The sequence below is a fragment of the Rhamphochromis longiceps genome, linkage group LG3 (assembly GCF_057381845.1).
Source record: "Rhamphochromis longiceps isolate RC_006_pf linkage group LG3, R_longiceps_female_GT1.1, whole genome shotgun sequence".
Lineage (NCBI taxonomy): Eukaryota > Metazoa > Chordata > Actinopteri > Cichliformes > Cichlidae > Rhamphochromis > Rhamphochromis longiceps.
The window spans coordinates 57388989-57407933 of record NC_140559.1 but is presented as its reverse complement, the minus strand read 5'-3'; the positions used below and the strand labels follow the sequence as shown (position 1 = coordinate 57407933).

At 40.1% G+C, this 18945-nt stretch overlaps 1 protein-coding gene across 1 annotated transcript in view; it reads right to left on the bottom strand.

The window, feature by feature from the left end:
• nrxn2b (neurexin 2b) overlaps positions 1-18945 on the bottom strand; it is a 655677-nt gene that overhangs the window by 475097 nt on the left and 161635 nt on the right. The window contains exon 3 of the mRNA XM_085400466.1: positions 15915-15932. Within this exon, the coding sequence (XP_085256592.1) occupies positions 15915-15932 (18 nt within the window). The remainder of the gene's footprint in view (positions 1-15914; positions 15933-18945) is intronic.

Genomic DNA, 18945 nt, shown 5'->3' with positions numbered 1-18945 from the left:
TTTCCCCCTCCATGCCACTCCCCCCCTCCCATTTTCTCTCTAGCTCTATTCTAATCTATAAGACAGCTCGTGTCTCTTAAGTCACTCTAATCTTACAACATCAGCCCTGTAATGCGTCTCATTATGAGTTGTGGGCAAGGCAATCAGACTTATAAACCCTTACTCTCTTCCAACTCCCGTCTCCCTTAAATCCACTTTAATTCAAACTCCTCAGTGCTGCGCTGGGGTTTCATTGGGTGTTATATGTATTCAAGGCCAAGGCTTCAGTACCATTCAGCTCTCACACACTTGAGCCACACACAAACACACCACCTGTGCTGTCTCATAGCATGGATTGGTACTAATAAATATGTCACTGGAGTGATTCCTTGAAAATATAGATTATGTCTTAAAGGTAGATCTCCATCCTTAATGCACAAAATTAAGTTGTATCCTGATTATTTAAGTCTGTAGATTTACACAAGAGAAACTCTCACAGCCAGTGATATGAGGTGTTGCTGGTGTTTAGCTGTCTGTGAAAAACCACAAGCACATTTTAATTTATTATGTTTATGTTTACTATGTCATTCACATCACATGTAGATGGCTGCCATCTACAGAGGATCATTTGCTTCCCCTTTCACCCAGCCAGCCACATCAGTGATCGCTGTAATTTGTAGATGTTTTATGTCTAGAAGTAGAGAAGGAACAAATAGAGCGGGGGCTGTCCTTTTTTTGTGGTAATTATTTCCTCCTGAGGTAAACCCCTTTTTTTTGTACTTTGTTTTTTTCGGGTAGGTCATCTGAGTTTGTCTTGGTGAATGGTTCTGTTTGTTCGTTGTTTGGCTTTAGCTCATCCTGATGATATTTTGTTCTTCTTTGTTATTGGATCTACTAAACAATAAATAGAACATTGTGCTTCAATAGTTTTCCATTAGTGCTTGAGGAAATAGCTGCCGTTTCCATGTTGTGTCCTGGCCCCCTAGATGGGCTGCACTCAGATTTCTTGCTTCATGGTCATTTAGTAAGTACTTTGTGTTTGGTTGGCTGTTTTTTTTTTTCCTTTGGATAGTTTTGTGACCTCCCCTTCTTGGGAGAAAATAGAGAATTGCTAAAATGTAGATGTGCTTAATGTAGGCAATTTTGATGATATTCAGATTCCCTACAGTGCCTCTGAAACAGAGCTGAAGTCTCTTCTGTGTGCAAAGCTGGTTAAAAAACATGCTTCCTGTAGAGTCGCCTGAGGGAAGCCATGGCCGAGGCTACACCAGAGGCGTAGCAGATATGAAAGTGTCTGAGGTTGCTGAGGTGATCGGTGGTGTTGGGTCCGGCAAAGTCTTGGACCCTCAGAAGGCGGTGATCTATCAAGAACCACTGCAAGAAGGTGGAGGAGCACACTAAGCTACAAATCTCCATATGCCACATTTACACCTGCTTCTGTTCTTCCATGTGCACAACCCACTACTGCTATGGGCTCTGATAACATGCAGCACCTATAATTAGTTCCACTATTTCCTGAAACTGAAGCTGATTTATATTTCTGTGCTTCTGAGTGCACAGCAGGTTCACTAAACTGTGAGGGCAAATGTGAGGAAGTATGTACAAGCTTGTCAGTAAAAGACAGTTTCAACTGTGAAATTGTGAAGAAAACTGTGGTGCACACTTATGAACTTGTCCCTGAGGCTTATCAGCACACATTTAAGAATTGTGGGAAATCTCCAAACCAGATATTTGTGGTTTGGTAAACATTTGATGTCAGGCCGATAAAGTCAAAACCCTGAGAGCTTATTTTGCTTGAAGAGTTTAATAAATATTTCCCAAAGCAGGTAGTTATCCGCCTAAATGAGCAAAAGGTGACATCATTCATCAGAGAAGCAGATCTGTTTACTTTAACCCATAATACCATGTTCTCTGCCTCTGTTTGTCTGGACATGAAAGTAGTTCAGGAAAGGAAAATAAAATCAACATAACTGGGTTGGAAAAAAGTGCACGAGGTCAGCAGAAACCGTGACTGTTTTTTATTGCCATGAGCTGGGGCATTTAATTGCTGTTTGTACAGCAATCCAAAGAAAAAGCAAAGCAAAAAAAAGAAAAAGAAACAGGTCTTATTAAAACTGCCTCTCCATCTGAAATGCTCTTTGAGCCTGACAAGAATCCTGATACTGAGGTAGATTCTCATTTTAAGCCATTCATGTTTGTTTCTTTGACTGGTGATGGAAAAAATAAGGTGCTAGCCACCACTGTTAGGGATAGAGTTGCTTACCATTAATTTATATTGGACTCTGTCCTGCCACTGTCGCCAATGGCCTTTCTTCGAGCACCACTACACACAATGCACCTGCATTCACCCTTAGCGATGAGCCGTGTTAAGGTAGGAGTGCAACCCCAATTACAATTAAAGGCATTTCATTCATTTTAGGGAAATACTTAGCTGGAGGCAGAGTTTTACCTACACCTGAAGCTATTGACATTCTGTTTCCAACTCTGTCACTCCCACCTTGGAGGTGCCAAATGTGTTTCTAGTCTGGTTGATGGTCTCGCTCTCCGAGAGCTAGTGCTAAGTGGGTTGCATGTGAAAGAAAAAATAACTGGTGAGAAGTAGGAAGTAATTGGATAAATACAGAGGCAATATAGTGTGTGTGTGCATGTCTACTTTAAGATGCTGTCACTGAGAACTTTTTGCACACTAATTATAATTCTCCTTCACCTTCTGTCAATTTCTTTCATTGAGAGAACACAATTATCCCAGACACACAGATTGTGGTGGTGAAGGTGTGTGTGTGTGCAAAACTCTACATCTAGCCAAACATCTTTGCTGTGACTTTACATCGGTGCTGGATAAAATGGCAGAAAAGAGAATCAAAGTTTATGAAATAAACATGGAAGGCTGGCAAAGCTCAGCTTTTAAGTATTCTATCCACTGTCCTAAAATTGCAGTGCAGTGTGGGATGCTACCTGCACATAAAGAGAAATAAACCTGACTTATAAAGACAGTTTTAAAAAGTGAATTCTGTTTTTCAAACATAGCACAATTTATAAAAATACAAAACAAACCTGGCAGCACCCGGTGCTAGCCCTCAGCCTCCCAGTAGATGCATCTGTGGTATGAATTTCAAAATTCTACATCATCTGCTTCTCAAGTTATGGTATTTACAAGACTTTCAGAAAACTTGACCCAACTTGATATTCAGGAGTGCTTTGGACATGAACCAGAGTGGACAGTGATTAAAGAAATCCCAAGTACTTAAACATCCTAGAGACATTTTTCACACACAGTTTAATATGATTGATAATTTGTGGTGTTTACACTTGTGTGTGAAGCTCTGAGAAATATTTCCTTTGCTTTGTGATGACCTTATTCATGTTTTAAATGAAAAAGTTTCAATATATATATAAGTTAGAGTAGCTGCTCAGCATGTCTCTTTCTGTCCTAGTCTGTCCTACTTACATTTCAGTGTTCTGCAAATGTTGAGATATGAGATATTTTTGCATCTTGCAATAAATATTTGTATGTTCTGTGCCACTTTGTGCTTTGCCTGTTTTTTTTTTTAAATTGAAGATCTTGAACAAAGGCTCAAGGTTCTTGCTGTTGACCTTCCAGTTTGATTTATAAATACAGATCGTCCAAACTTGAGATCATAGAAAATACTTAACTAGCCATGAAGTACAACATGAAATAAGTTTTTATAAATCCTGTAATAGCACACTCCCAGACAAACAGTTCATTTCATAATGTGTATCTGTATAAATGTGGATACATTCTAAATTGTTGTTATTTACTAAAACTGTTTAAATGACATGATGACTCATTAATGATCATGAATACCTTTTTTGTAATTAATGTAATACTTTTGTTTTTATAATAATGAATCCATACTTTATAATGTGTGAAAATACTATTATTAAGCATGCTACACATGAGCTTTTGTAACATGCAAGAATAAACCATTTATATTAATTTATAAATGACATACCGAGGAGGAGTAATGGGTTGTAAATGTAATACCTGTAATACCTTACTAATGCTTATTAGTGTGCATTTATTATGATATATATATATATATATATATATATATATATAGAGAGAGAGAGAGAGAGAGAGAGAGAGAGGGAGATTACACATATTACACTGTGTATGTGTATTGTGTACACACTGGCAGGATGATGCATGTTTATGATGTCATCTGTCCTCTGGAGCAGATTGGATTTAATTGGTTGGTCGTTTTCACAGCCACATGTCTCTTTTTTTCTTTTACAAGCACATCTATCAATCACACACACACACGCATGCACACACACACACACACACACTCACAAACACACACACACACACGGTTCTAGTAAAAACTCAATCATCTCGGCTGCAGAGCAGTATTTACGTAATATTACACTCAATGAACTATATAAAATTTTGTCTGAGTGATTCTTATCAAACTGTATGAGGACACTTAGTGCATAGACAGAGACATAAATTACAGTTCCTACCAGTCTTCATGAACATACACTGGCCCTCTTGTTCTAACATTGTTCTAACATTGTTTACCGAGGCCCTTACAGCATGAATCTGACTGTACAACGATAGATCAATGTTAGCTTCATGGCCTGGCTTTGTCTTACCCCTGAGAAAATATTGTGTTCTTCCTAGTTTGCAGGCCTTAGTAGCACTGATAACACTGTGAGTCTACTCGGCCTCCCCATTTATCACCTGCAAGTACCAGTTTACAGGACACTTTACTATATAGTACTAAGCACAGATTCTTTCTAATAATTGTTTAAAGTTAGCCTTGTAGTTATGCGTAAAAGAAACAAAAATAATTGGGCTCTGTTTCATCAGTTTCTCCATTTTCTGAGGTTAAAAGAGTCTAGATGAATTCCAAAGCCATTGCTAAAATTCGTATCAGTGTTATATTTGCTATAAGACTTGGGTGATTTTGCAAGTAATCTAAATCTAAAGTGAGCTTACAAATACAGCATCTAGTTTTAAAAAGTTTGAACAACACTTTATTTAATTTTAATTGACTCCACAGCTTCTAGTTGTTTATGTAGGTTTTAGATAATCTTAGTAGCTACCATCACTTGTCAGATTGTACATTTCTTACTGAAACAGCTTGCTACATATGGTAGGAAGCTTTTTCAGTAAGAAACTTTATTCAGCTTCACTTAAAAAAATGGATGCAGAAATTAAGAAACGACCGACCTCATATTTCCAGGTTTCTTGCTCATAATTAAAGTCTATTTTAGAGTAGAAAAATGCAACAACTGAGGAATGAGTAAATTTTCCACTGTTGTGGCCCTGTCCCCTTCACAGGTTTATGAACTTTCACTGGAAAACATCCTGTTGTCAACCATCAAGAGAGATATAGACAGGTCAATGCAGAGAAAAGAGCAGATGTGATGAAATCCTTTGCCATCCACTCGCATCCAAACATCCACACAGCAAACATTCACACTCCGTGTGAGATCACAAGCGGGGACCAGGGTGCTATCAATGCTAGCTAGTCCATCATAAAACTGCAGAGCAGCACTGCAGCAGCCTCAGTCCCACCACCAACTAGACTCCTGGCTCTTGTACCGGTGGCTGTGGAGTTCTTTTCTGTAGCTTTATGAGGTGGAATATAACAAACCTGGCTGCTGAGATGGTGGAATATAGATATTTAAAATCTTCTGTGTCTTATCATGCAGGGTAATAGAGATGAGTTGTGCAGTACATAAAATGGAAACTTTCTACTACAGTTTCAAAGTAAACTGTTCAACTTCTTTCCTTGGAAGTCACTGAAAGTCCTCTGTACTGACATCCCACATCAACCTACATTGCTAGTTGCCAAGTACTTTTAAATGAACTCAGTTTGAAATGGACTTAATTAAAGTCGAAAGCAACATCTCAAATATCCCAAAATTTAAGTGTATATGCGTACTCCATAAAACTACAGCAAGACAGACTGCACTGACTCTACAGATTATACCAGAGAATCAGTGATGTGAATGGTGTGCTTTGATAAACACAGAATTTGATGTGTTTACAGATAATAAGATTTTAAGAAACTGCAGCCTCAGTCACACTTGGATTCCCAGTAAAAACTGCATGTACATGAAGGCAGAAACATACATATATGTTTATGCATGGATGATCCTGAATTCCACTCCAGTCTTTAACCATGAACTCATGTAGAAGCTTGTTTGCACTAAAAATGCTTAGACAAGGCCATGAAAAGCAAACCCCCCCCCCCCCCCCCCAAAAAAAAAAAAAACAAACAAACAAGAAAAACAAAAGCAATGTGACTTCACCTTAATTGAAATTCAGGGTTTTGTTGAAGCAGTGGAGAAAATGAGGTGCTTTATTTAGTGCACTAAATGCACAGTACTAACCTAATGAAATTATTCTAAACAATTAAAAGTAGACCACTAAGACTTTAATAAGGAACAATAATTTTTCTTTCATGTGTACAGTATACGTGCCTTTCACATGTGTATATATATGTGTAGCTCAGAGTCTACTGCATGTACCCTGCTATAAGTGTGCATGTGTATTGGTTTATCTCCAGACAGGTTGATTCATGAGACTCATTCCTCCTATTGGGTTCCCTATCGATTAGGTCGGCTGTGGCTTGCTGCTGACCGGAGCCTGAAAACCTCAGAGCAGTTACCGTTAACAGATACACAGTGGCTGGGATGTATGGGGATCTGTGGGGCCTCTGAAGACGTCACACGGCAAGTGGGGGAGAAAGGGGTGTGTTGATGCCACGCTTACATATGAAACAATATGACACTACACAGCGATGAGGAGCAAGAGCGAGACCACATGGGGTTGGCTGCAGTTAGTTAAATGAAAATAAAATGAGGATTACCTAAAGCCAAAAGACTACCACCATAGTCTGTTTTACTGACACGAAGGTTTCACCTATTTGATAAATGATAAGTCGGCCGGTGCATCGAGCCACCTGGGGGGCTCTTCAACTGGTGGGGGAGGTTGTTACATCTTGCAGGAGCTTTCCTCTCTTCAGGAACTCACTCTGCAGGAGGGGGAGATACAGGAGAGGTGGAGGAAGATCTCAGCCTGGGCGTCTATTGTCTTCTGTATCACATGTATCAACACTACATATGAGTGGGCGGAGGGAGGTTTGGAGTCTTCAAACCCCCTTCAGCGGGGCTAGGAGGAGAAGTTGGCCGTCCGACTGGGGTCTGGAATGTGGGGCCTCCCTGCTGCTGCGGAGTCGGGGCGATCTGCTTCTCCCCACCGCAGGGAAAAGGGTAACATCACCTGGTTCTGGGTGCAGTTTCCCCCTCCAGGGGCAAGGGTACCTAGACCCGGGGCTTAGAGTACGCTTGGGGAGTGTGATCGTGTGTACAGCGTCTCTTTATGTCTGTCTCCACGTTGGGTGAGTGTTGAGTAATTGCATATGAGAGCATGAGGGAGGAAATGGATGTTTGTATATGTGTGTGCTTGTATTTCTGTGTCTATATGTCAGGTCGGGTATCAGACGCCACCTCTCTGGGGACATCTCAGGCCCTCTAAGGTTTGGAGGCCTATCTCCCCCCACCACCACTTCCCCTGCCAGTGGCAGACGCCCTCAGACATCGGTGCGTTGGTGGTTCTTTGTGTCCGGGGATGGGCGTCCAGGTACACACCGGCCCACTCCTTGGTGGCTGCTTATCAGGGCCTGGAGCCTGGGGCTCGCTCGGGCCACTTCGGGGGTGGGGTGCCCTCGGCCTCTCGGCCCGGGGCTCGGTCACTCTGGCGCAGCTGGCTGCCGGCGGAGCTCACGGGCACGTCACTGCTACCCCCCCTGGCTTATGCTCCGCGGCTGCTGAGTGAGCCCTCATCTGGGACTCTCCTCAGCTCTTTCTGGGACAGTGGTGCGGCTGCCCCTCTGTTGGTCTTCCTTGGTCTCTTGTGTTCTGAGGGCCTCCGGATGTCTAGAGTTTTGATCTCCTCCATACCTGCTTCATGCCCTGGAGGACGGGGCAGTGGCTCCCCACACCCTCTAGCAGATCATTACATGAAGGAACCTTTTAAAAACAAGCGCATTCATGCTCACAGGTGTACACACGGGTGCTCACACACACAAACTACACCCTTTTTGGCTCCTACCTCAAAGCACACTGTGCGCCGTCGATCTTAGCACAATAACGTTTAATATTTAGTATTTACAGTTATATTCGCATAGATCATCGTGATGTTGTTTATTCTATTGCTCTCGTTTTCTTCTGCTTGTTTTCTTTTTTCATTCTCAACAGGTGATCCAGGTGATTGATACATGTTTTTTTTTGTCTGCTTATTTTCTTGGTTTTTGTTTTTTGCCCTTTATCCCCGTCCCTCTTCTCCGCCGTTTTTCTTTCCCTCTTTCTTTCTCCCTTCTCTTTTCCTCATTCAAATCTGTGCCGTATCTAGCAAGTGAAAATTAAAAATAAAATAAACAATAAAAGGTGAATCAAATAGACCATTACGGCAAGGCTGGGATGGTCAATTTGGTAAAGTAAATCCATTGGGCATCTTTCTTCGCCTTTAGACAATAATTCTGATGGCAAAAGAACCAAACGAGATAGGCAAAAAAAAAAATGGAAAATTGAATGAAACTGATGTGAATTGCTATTGTGTGTTTGTGTGTTGATTGTCCTCATTGTCCTCATGCTTTTGTTAAATTAGGCTTCATGTTTCCCTCTCCTCCTTCTCAGAAAACCTGATCTCTACGCAGTACTGCTGTGTAGAGATGACTGTGCTCACAGTCGATTACAGTTGGCAGGAGTGGACTGTTAGCCACCAACTCTGTCTGTCATCGCTTCCTCAGACCCACAGTTGTAGTGTCATGACCTTGAGGAAACACAGGAAAGTCTGCCTGTTTGTGTGCCTGAAAAATAAAACAGGACTGACATTTAAAGGTTGAGATTTGGGGAAATACGCTGAAAGAAGCGAACCTCTTAACCCTAAATGGAGTACTTCATAGTAAAATTACATTTGGTATTAAATTCATGTCCAAGTATGAGAAAAGGTAAGTTGAAAAGTTCATTTTATTTCCTTCTATTTACTACGGGAATGGATATCATCAAATCCGTTATTCCACTTCAAACCCACTCAGGGTTTAAAGCTTCACTACTCTTAGCAAAAATGTCATGATCCTTGATTTAAAGCCCCCTTTCAATTAAACTGCTTTCAATATTAAAAAATAACATACAATAAAATAAAATAAAAAATCACCAAAAGCAGAAAAATCTGATGAAAGGAAAATGAGCAGCAACAAACCACTGACTGAGCTCACTCATAATACCACACACTATACAGAATGGAACAATTGTTTTAAAAAACAGGGAAGTGTTGTTGCCAAATTAAAGTCATATGAGTAAAGGTGCATGGATGTGAATGTGTGATGGTGTGTAATAATGTATGCGATTGGCCCCGGGATGGTAACCAGCACCAGCTGTTTGTAATAAGCTGTGGCTGGTAATGAACACACCCTCTAAGCTGTGGAGCTTCAGGACGCAGAGGCTCATCCACAGCAATGGTCTGATCCAAACTTAGCAAACACCCCTGCTGCTCCCATAATATAATCAAATTACTCTTTTCCCCTCCTCAAATGCTAGATGTTGCTTAAACACACATGGAGTTGGATCAACAGAATAGATGTGTGATCAACCTGGACTTGACACAAATGATGGGGGTATAAATTGGATGTGTTTTCACACCGCATGCACTAAAAATTCAAGAGTCTTCCAGACTAGCGTCCTCTCCTTAAAATGCATTGTTTTATTTGAACCTTTCATCTCTGTATCCTTGTTTTTCTAGGATTTTCTTCTACCTGCTCTTGTAAGCCCCGAAGACACTGCAGTTGTTTTTTTTCTTACAATCTGCTGCACGTTAGCCCTCACTAAAAGTTAAACATACCTTCAGCCTCACATTAAAACAAAAAACATCAAAATATCTGTCATAAATTCATTATCTTTGCTTCAGTAAAGCTTCCACTGATGAAAAAAGTCTTTCAAGAATACTGATCAAATCCTAGCTCATTAGAAATTACAGGGAGTAAGTCGCCTCTATACTGCGATCTTTCAACAAGATGGAAAAATGAAAAAAGCTTTGGAGTGAAGGAAATCACATCTGAGGGCTGGTGGTCTGTGCAACTTCTCTTTGATTTGAGGATTAGAGCTATGGACTGTTCGTTGCTGTCTTAACAATTACTCTGAGGCTAATAGAAGTGGACATCATAAATCTTCACATGCTGGCATCAATGTGCATCTCGCAGAGCTCTGCATCTCTTATTTCTAACATGTAGTCTCACACTGTTAAGCAGAATACAGCAAGTTCAACGATCACACACTATCAACCCGCCATCATTTATAACAATCCAAGGCAATTTCTCAGCAGTCAAGATATTACAGTTTAATTTATTTGTTTGAGGCAGGACAGAGATGAAATATAATGGCAGTAAGTTTGACTGATTGCCATGTCAGAGATCTCTCCAGCCTCCGAAGAAAGGCTGGATGTCAGCAGAGCAGTTACATAGTCGCCAATAGAAAGAGGAATATTATAGAAGTCATTGATGTTAATAATAGTATTTCTAGGCAACACTGCAGTAAAACTAAATATACATGCTGACTCTTATTTGTCCTGATTACTTATTAATAAAGGCCTGAATATGTGGATGTCAGAAAAGTTAAGTTCTATAACCCAGTCCCTGCCAGACCCCACATTAGATATTATGCAGTGGCAGGATACATATTAGCTTAGGCAGGTGTATTAAAAAACAATATCCCTTTCAAAATTAGCCAGCAAGAATAATCCTCAGTAGAAATCACACAAAAAAAGGTATTTGACGAGAGCTAAAGAGCGGAGTACACAAGAAGAATTTTGATAAGGTCAATAGCCGTTTTACAAACAGCTGTAAATCTGAGTTCAAATGTGCATCCATAAAAACGCCACTGGAAAGTGATTGTGATTAAATCAAGAAGAAAAAAAATACTGTATTTTTTTTTCTAATAATCTTAAATAGAAGAATATCCATCCATTAGATATCCAAATCTGCATCCTTAAACTTCTGTTGGCTCAAAATTTTAATATTAAATCAACACTCAATTAAGACACAGTGGGGCATAAAATGGCATAAATGGTGCATCAAATGGAGCAAATGAGTGCCCATTTAATTGTAGTGAGTTAAACCGGTTCCCTGTGGTAAAGTATAAGAGCCGGACGCCTTGAGTAGTAATTATCTCAGGTAGCTATCTCATTACCATTCTCCTTTAGTATGTAAATTTGGCCACAGGCTTGAGTTTTTATTGTGGATTGCCCATTTTGTTGTGCTCTTCCTATCCTGTGTTATTTATCAGGAGGCAGGGAATACCTTAAGTATTGGTTACATTTCCAGGTATAATGGAATGTTATTTTTGTCCTGTTTGCCATGCTTTTTAAAACAAATGTAACAGAAATGTGCAAAATACACATCTTTCTTTCAAGGTATCAACTAAGTAAATGGTTTACAAAATGTTCAAATGTTCAAAAGCATAAATCCCCAAGTGCTTCCATCATCTGAGAAACTGAAGCCCCAGTGGATTAAAACCACAAGGGGCATTCTTAACAAATTGTGCAGTTAATGTGGCTTTTATTATGAGGACTGAGCCTGTACAGGCCAGACGTACATCAATATGCTAGTTATGCTACGTTGAAAATGTGAAGTTTGGTTAAAAGGTTATATATATTTTTTCATTTTATTGTTCCATTAAATGTATTTTAATGTTAGCAATAAATTTAAATTGTTAGCTATTTAGACATTTACTGTCACGGACCCGGCTCTGGGGACTCGGGGTCCGTGGGCAGTGGGGACTGTGACTATTATTGTTATTGTTGTTATTATTATTATTATTATTATTTGGTGTGTTGTCTGCACTGCCCCTATGCACATCTGTATGTAGGCAGGTATGTGTGTGTGTGTGTGTTTTGCCTTTCTGCTGTGGCCAAGTTACAGGCACCTTCAGCCCTGGGGGCGTGGTCTAACTTGAGGGCTGGCCACACCCGAAGTCCTGGCCGCACACCTGCTCCTCATCTGGGCTCGTCGGGGGAGCTATTTAGATGAGCGATGGAGCTTCCACCGACGCTGGATTATTGCGTTTGACTACACGTCAGTCTTCAAACAAGTCAAGTGTGAGTGTATGCCTGCTGGGATAAGTGTTAACGGCTGCCTCTATTGTTTTCCCCTCAGGAGGAGTGTGGGACGAGAAGGAGCAGTGAGCACGGGGAGTGCAGGGACACTGGGGCAGAGAGCACTACACGGGGACTTTTGGGAACAAGACACTACACGGGAGTCTGGGAAACTGGGGATTTATTGTTGTTTACTTCACCACCTTGTAAATAAACACTGTTGCACTGAAGAGTCCGGCGTTTGGGTCCTATTTCCCCATCTCCCCACGGTCTGCCAGCCAGACCGTGACATTTACAGCCTGTTATTGTAATGTACATAAGGTCATAATAACATGATGTCATTTTTAGAATATCCACATATATTAGGCACTTCCTTGGTGGAGGTACCTAGTTTTGTGCAGACTCTAACATTATTTTGATGCAATGATGGTTTTTCATTGTCAAAATAGAATTAATGCTTCATTTGAATATCTGGATCCAAAAGGTCCATCAGAATATTAGTTATTGGCAGAAACGCAGTTTTAGGCTGCCATGCAATTTATTCCACAACAAATTACTTTCAGTTTTAAAGGTGCTACATCTGAATGCATTTGATTGTTGGCACAATGTTTTTAGCAAAAACATAAAAACTCAAAGCCTTAACAAGTTTTCAATGAACTTGTGTATAAAACATTTTACTTGTATAAAACCAACAAACAAACAAAAAATTCCACTTTCTAAGTGGCACCATCCACCAGCTTGAATCCCTCATTTTCTATTCCAAACTGTGGATGTGTGGTTAACCGAGCATTCTTTGTACCATGTGTGGTGAGTCGGCCAATCCCATTGCAGCATCGGCAAGCATGAAGAGGCTTTTTCTGGCTCTGACTCGCCTGAGGTTGGCATTCAAAGGGAGGAGAGAGAAAAAGGGGAAGAGATGCTAATCATCTGATCTCTGGTGAACAAGGCTTGAGAGAGAGAGCGAGGTACACAGAAAGATGTCTGTGCTTCTGCCAAAGCCATTTTTTTTTTGAGTCAGAATGAAATACAGCAATAGGATAAGGATCTCTGCTTATAGTCAGCCTCCCTGCCTCCACATCTAAGGGACAACAATTATCTCTGCCACAACCTGCCTCATAAGCCTGACAGGGAAAAGAAAAACAAAACACAAAAAACAAAAAACTGGACCCTGTACAAAAATACAACAATAACTAGTGGCAATAATACACATTTCAACACTGGCAAATGGCTGTGGAGATAGATGAGACATTCTTTCCTATATAGGTTTAACTGTACTTAATGAGTTCTGACAAAATCCCATGGGAAAGATGTCAGCGTATGTGCAAATCTGTACACCGCACTAGTATTCTGACAGCTTATCAAGTTTGAAACAAACTTGAAGAAAACAAGCACTGTACGTTTGGACCAATCGACTGACTTTTAGAAAGCTGCAATGTGAAGTGCTGCAATCGCAAGTTGTTACTGCCTTTCAAGACAGTGTGACTGTGTCTATCAAGTAATCAATGAAGTATTATTTTATATACAGCTTATGTTTAAAGAAAGCCTGAGTGATTTAGGTTGGGCATATGGGCTACAGTGCAACCTTTTCACTAATTAAATATTGCATGAAACAGAGTCTGCAGAACCAGATGAGCTGATGAGTAGCTACATTTTAGTGAATCCTCCAATATCTACAGGACCAAAGCCATGTTGACTTTGCAGACTGGTGCAGAAATAGCTTATATCACAAATCAAAACAAAGTATAGCGTTGTTCTTTGCCCAGTGGTTTAAATAACGACGAAACTCAAATTGCACCAGCTTTCCAGATCAAATTTGAATCAGTTTTAATCTCTTCCCCCACTTTGAATCTTGTTTCTTAGTGGGTGGTAAGGACCTGATGTGCTCTCCACTCTGCACAGTAACCCTTGGGATGAACTTGTCCCTAACTAAACCTCTAGTCCCCACCCAGTTTCCAAGCTGCTGCAGTCAGACAAAATTTCAAATTAGTATTCAGACAGCATCAGATCTCTGGGCCAAACACTCGCTGGACAAACCTTGACACACACACACACGCGCACACACACATTAACCACATGAGGATCAGGAGACATGCTTCAATTACCACAGTGCAGAACTCACAGGGGAAAATACACCCCAGAGAATGGGTTAAAAACCTCTTTATCATCGCTATGTGAGAATAACTGCACATTATTTTTCTCATTACATGCTACACATTTTGCTGTGCTGTAGATTACTATTGCAGGTTCATAATGCATAGTGGGTACTGCAGCGAGACAAAGCTAATTATTAGGAGGGAAGTGATAACACTGACACATCACTAAAGCAATAGTTTACTGCTACAAAGTGCTGCGAGCTAGAGTTTTTAAATTCACACATCTCATTTTCTAACTGTTTCAGCGAGGTGTTGATACATCTCATTAGTCTGACCGCGGCTGCTGTCGTACCCCTATCCCAATCCTTCATCTGTTTTACGCCCATTGATTTAAAATTAAGTGTTTACAGAAATCTAGCGTACTGTGACATGTCAGCATATTTAAAGACATATTTATAGACAAAGCATCGATCTATGTTAAAATAAATTATTTGACACTATTGAGAGCTGTAGAACTAAATGAGTTCAATGAAGACAGCTTTTCTTGGCATTTCCTGGACAGAACCTAAAACCCTTATCAGAGGCAAAGTAACCCACGCGTTCTTCTTAAGGTGCCATGCATACTCACATAAAAGAGGATATTTAATGTGTCATTTGACTCTTCAGTCAGGAGTAACAAGTTGCGGAGAAACACGAAGGATATAAAACCTGGTGTAAGCGAAATGCAGCTGAAGAAGTGCATTGGAGTCTGACACTGTGTTTCGATGAAAGAAATGCAATGCACACCAAGCAGTTTTCTAATCTGTTCTGCATGCTCAAAACAATCAGTTTAAAAGAGACTTGGCAACAAATCAGCATATCTCACTAACCCATTCATCCTGCTTCACAGCACACCCCTCAGAGCACCTCAGGCCAAGCAAAGAACAAGACAACAAATAGAATTTGACAATAACTCTGAATTTCCTCTCAGAGCTTCACTTTGAAAGGAAACTTTTTTTTTTTTTTTTTAATTTTGGGCAATAGGCAGCAAAGAGAAGGGCAGCCATTAATGGCCCATTATAAAAAGGAAAGCACTAAACTATGGTAATAAATGAATGGAAGCTCATGACCAAAGTAACAAGAATCTTTTACTAAAATCCATACATCAGACTCTGAGCCCCTGCATGAATCATTTTATGAGGTTGAAACTAAAAAAGGAACAACTCCTTGAATTTTATATCATGATAAGAAAGCCAGTGCAGTAACATACATTATTCAAACAGAATTATGTCTGGGTTCCCAAACTGGCTAGTCACTCAATAGGAGCTTTAAAATTTGCATCTACATTACAAGGCGGTGCAATTCATCAGACTCCCAAAGCAGGAATTTAGAGTTTGATCTTTTCACAGTAAACTGTTAGAAATCCCCATTCAATATACAGTGCAAACAACTATAGAAGGTAATATAGTACACAAAATCAAACAAGTGTGATGTGTAAAGAATATAAATGAGAGGGTGAAAGGCAGGAAGAGGAATGTGTTTCTATTCAACAGTTTCATTGCTCAGTGTACACTAGCAGTGCAGAATTCAAAAGGATAATTAGCGGGTGGTTTGTGTGGATATAAACATTCACACACAGCCGACTACACTGTGTAATAAAGGTCGTCTGCAACCGATCGACTGTCGCGGAATCGAGGTGAGCGTACATGTGGCAAAAACAAAGAAAGATGTTGACTTACCAACTTGCGATGAATCACCTGTAAGCGAGGAACAAGAAAAGACAAAAGGAAAAAGATGGATCAGTTTAAACAGCAAAGCCAAATGTCGCTTGCACCGTACTCCTGCTCGCATAAAAAATAGTCAAGACAAAATGACATATAATAGCACACAGAAAAAAGAAAAGTCAGAATGCAATTAGCATTTGAGGTCTACCAGAGCACTGTTTCACACATAAGCCTTAACACAGGGCTGCTAATTGAGACGGAAGAAAACAACTATCAAGGCTGTATAAAAGTCAGCATTAATATTGTGTTATAAAAAGGTCTTAAAGGTCAAAAGAGACTCTTTCATGCAACAGCTAACTTCTTGACATTCACTTTCATTTCTCCTGTGCAAATAACTCATCCTTCAGCGGGATTCAAACTCATTTAAAAAACGAGTTAATTAAAAAAAAAAAAGATTCTCCTTGGCTGCATTTATTCTGCATCTCTGACTCTCAAAGCACCCAATTAAGCCTATTTTTATTAAATAAAAGCAATCTTGCAAAGAGGTTAAAAAAAAACTATGGGTACAATAAAGAAAGATAGTTGTATTCAACAGTTCACTAACATACACACGACTCACATACACTTCAATCTGAATAAAGATCTAGTAAAGGCAACATCACAGCAAGTTAGAGCTTGCTTGTGCTTTTTGTTACCTGCTAAAAGAATGACATAGCTCTCCAACATATCATGCTAACTATACTGTACATTATACACAGACTAACTAATTAGACCCACCAATCACCACACTCCTTTGGATCTGATCCAATGCTCAATAGGTGATTCAAAATAAATGAGAGAGAGGGGGAAAAACATACATAATTTCCGTTTGAAATATTGATCTATGCTGTGGGGGCAAAGCTCCAATTAAAAGAGTGGAGCTATTACATTAGCTCGTAGGTGAGAAGTATTAAAGAAAAGTATTAAGTATTAAAGAAAGCATACAGTAGTTGCTAAGACCAATTGGGGGGGGTTAAATGGAAATCTAAACATTAATGTAAACATTATGGAAGCTAACGCCCATATGTAACACTGTGACATACAGGATTTGAAAATGTTTTAAGATTTATTTGGGTGAAATGAAGACCGAAGAAAATAAAGCTGTCTTGTCCTCCTCATAGGTGGGCTCTCTTTTTAAAAAAATGCCTTCTTAAAATCATGAAAATATACATTTTGCGAGCTTACTCAAAATGCAAAAAGTCAAGAGAGGACAATTTATACCTCAGTCCAACAAGCTGTTGGTCAGAGTTCTCGTATATTGGTGCCAACTATAAACAAAGCGGCCCAGAATAGGCTCTCATCCATATTGGCAAGATTGCTGTCATTAGATGTGTGTGGTGAAAAAAAGCTTCCTCAGTCTGAAACACATGGAGCAGAGCAGGAATCCTGGCCAGAACAGTTGGACTGTGGGGGCCTTTGCCTTTTTCTTTATTTTAGGTCCCAGCACAAGATCTGGAACAGAGCTTAAATGTCCAGACTAGCGGATGAAGGCGACGGGCAAAAAGGTGCCAGAGGAATAAACACAATCAATAGGGCTCAGTCTCCCAAGGTTTGTTTGTTAATATCCTGGATTCTGACAAGTGTATCTCCTGCTCCTGAGTGTTATCAGCTGCCCTGCTCACTCTGCAATCGCCAAACGTGCTTTCAAACAAGCAGTGTAGCCAATGACAAGAACAAGTAAGAAGTGTGTGTGTGTGTGTGTGTGTGTGTGTGTGTGTGTGTGTTCGAGACAAGAAGGCGAAGACAGTGGAACTGGGCAAATGAGACAGCTCATCTATCATGCCTTTCCACTTTTCCCAAGCCAAAGTGAGCACACAAGTGAGAAAAATAAAGATGTACAAAGTGGCAAACTTGCTCCTGTGTAATACCATGTAATGGCAGCTGTGTACAAATATAAAGTTATGGAAGCCCTCTTAACAGTGTGGGACACTGAGCTGGGGTAATCATGTTTTAGTGAAGATATATCATTCTGGAGAGGTGATAGGACCCAGGGGCAGAGCCATAAAGCCAGAAGTGACCCCTGTAGTACAGTAAATAACCCCAGCTGGATTCCAGTAAGAGTAAAGCACTCATGAAGATATTTCATAAAGGAAACATACTGGGACTAAGGCTGATGATCCACAGTGTACGAGCAAGCTCCAGAGCTGAGTTGGTTTTTGTAACCATAGCCAAGTTTTCTACACTGCACTGCATGTCACTCTCGGCACCTCCTGCTCTGCACTGCTTAGCTGTTAACCATTCTTGTCTATGGCACACACAAAAGATTGAAACAGTGCTCACGCCTGCACACAGATAAACGTACACCACCAACTGTGTACTGACTTTATATACTGTAAAAGATACTGTTTGTTCTCATTTTTAAGAAACAAATATAAAAAAAGACGATGGGACCAACTTGGACTGACCTCTACAGATTGTATGTGCGCAAGTAAACTCGATATGAACGAGTAAATCTTTGCGTATGTCTTTCAAGCATTTTCCGCTAAAGCTTTAAACCCTCTTAACCGAATGCTGCTGTAACCACTTAATAAATTAATGTACCTGCAAATCTCTACGTGTTGATCTAGATAACTACATCCATGACAGTTTGGTAATGTGAAATGTTATCATCTAAAAACCATAAAGTTAAATATTTGAATGACTGTACTGAAGCAGTGAAGCTTTTATTTCTTGTCGTTTGCGTTACTGTCCAATGATGAAAGGAACACGGTGCATTTCAAATAGAACATTCCTCATGTTGTGTAATTGTGTGTTATCTCTAACCTTTGAACCTTATGGAAAACTTCTCATGTTAGGCTCTGTTTTCAATCATAAATACATTTTTATCATCCAAGGAGAATCTTCATACTATTTATTTACGTAGGAATTCTTTAATTAGGCTGTAACTAATCACCACTTCAGATACATCAGGGGTCTCAAACTCGCAGCCCGGGTGCCGCTTGCAGCCCACATCACCCCTACTCGTATATTGAAGAGACAAAATATAATGCAATTTGGCCCTTGAAGT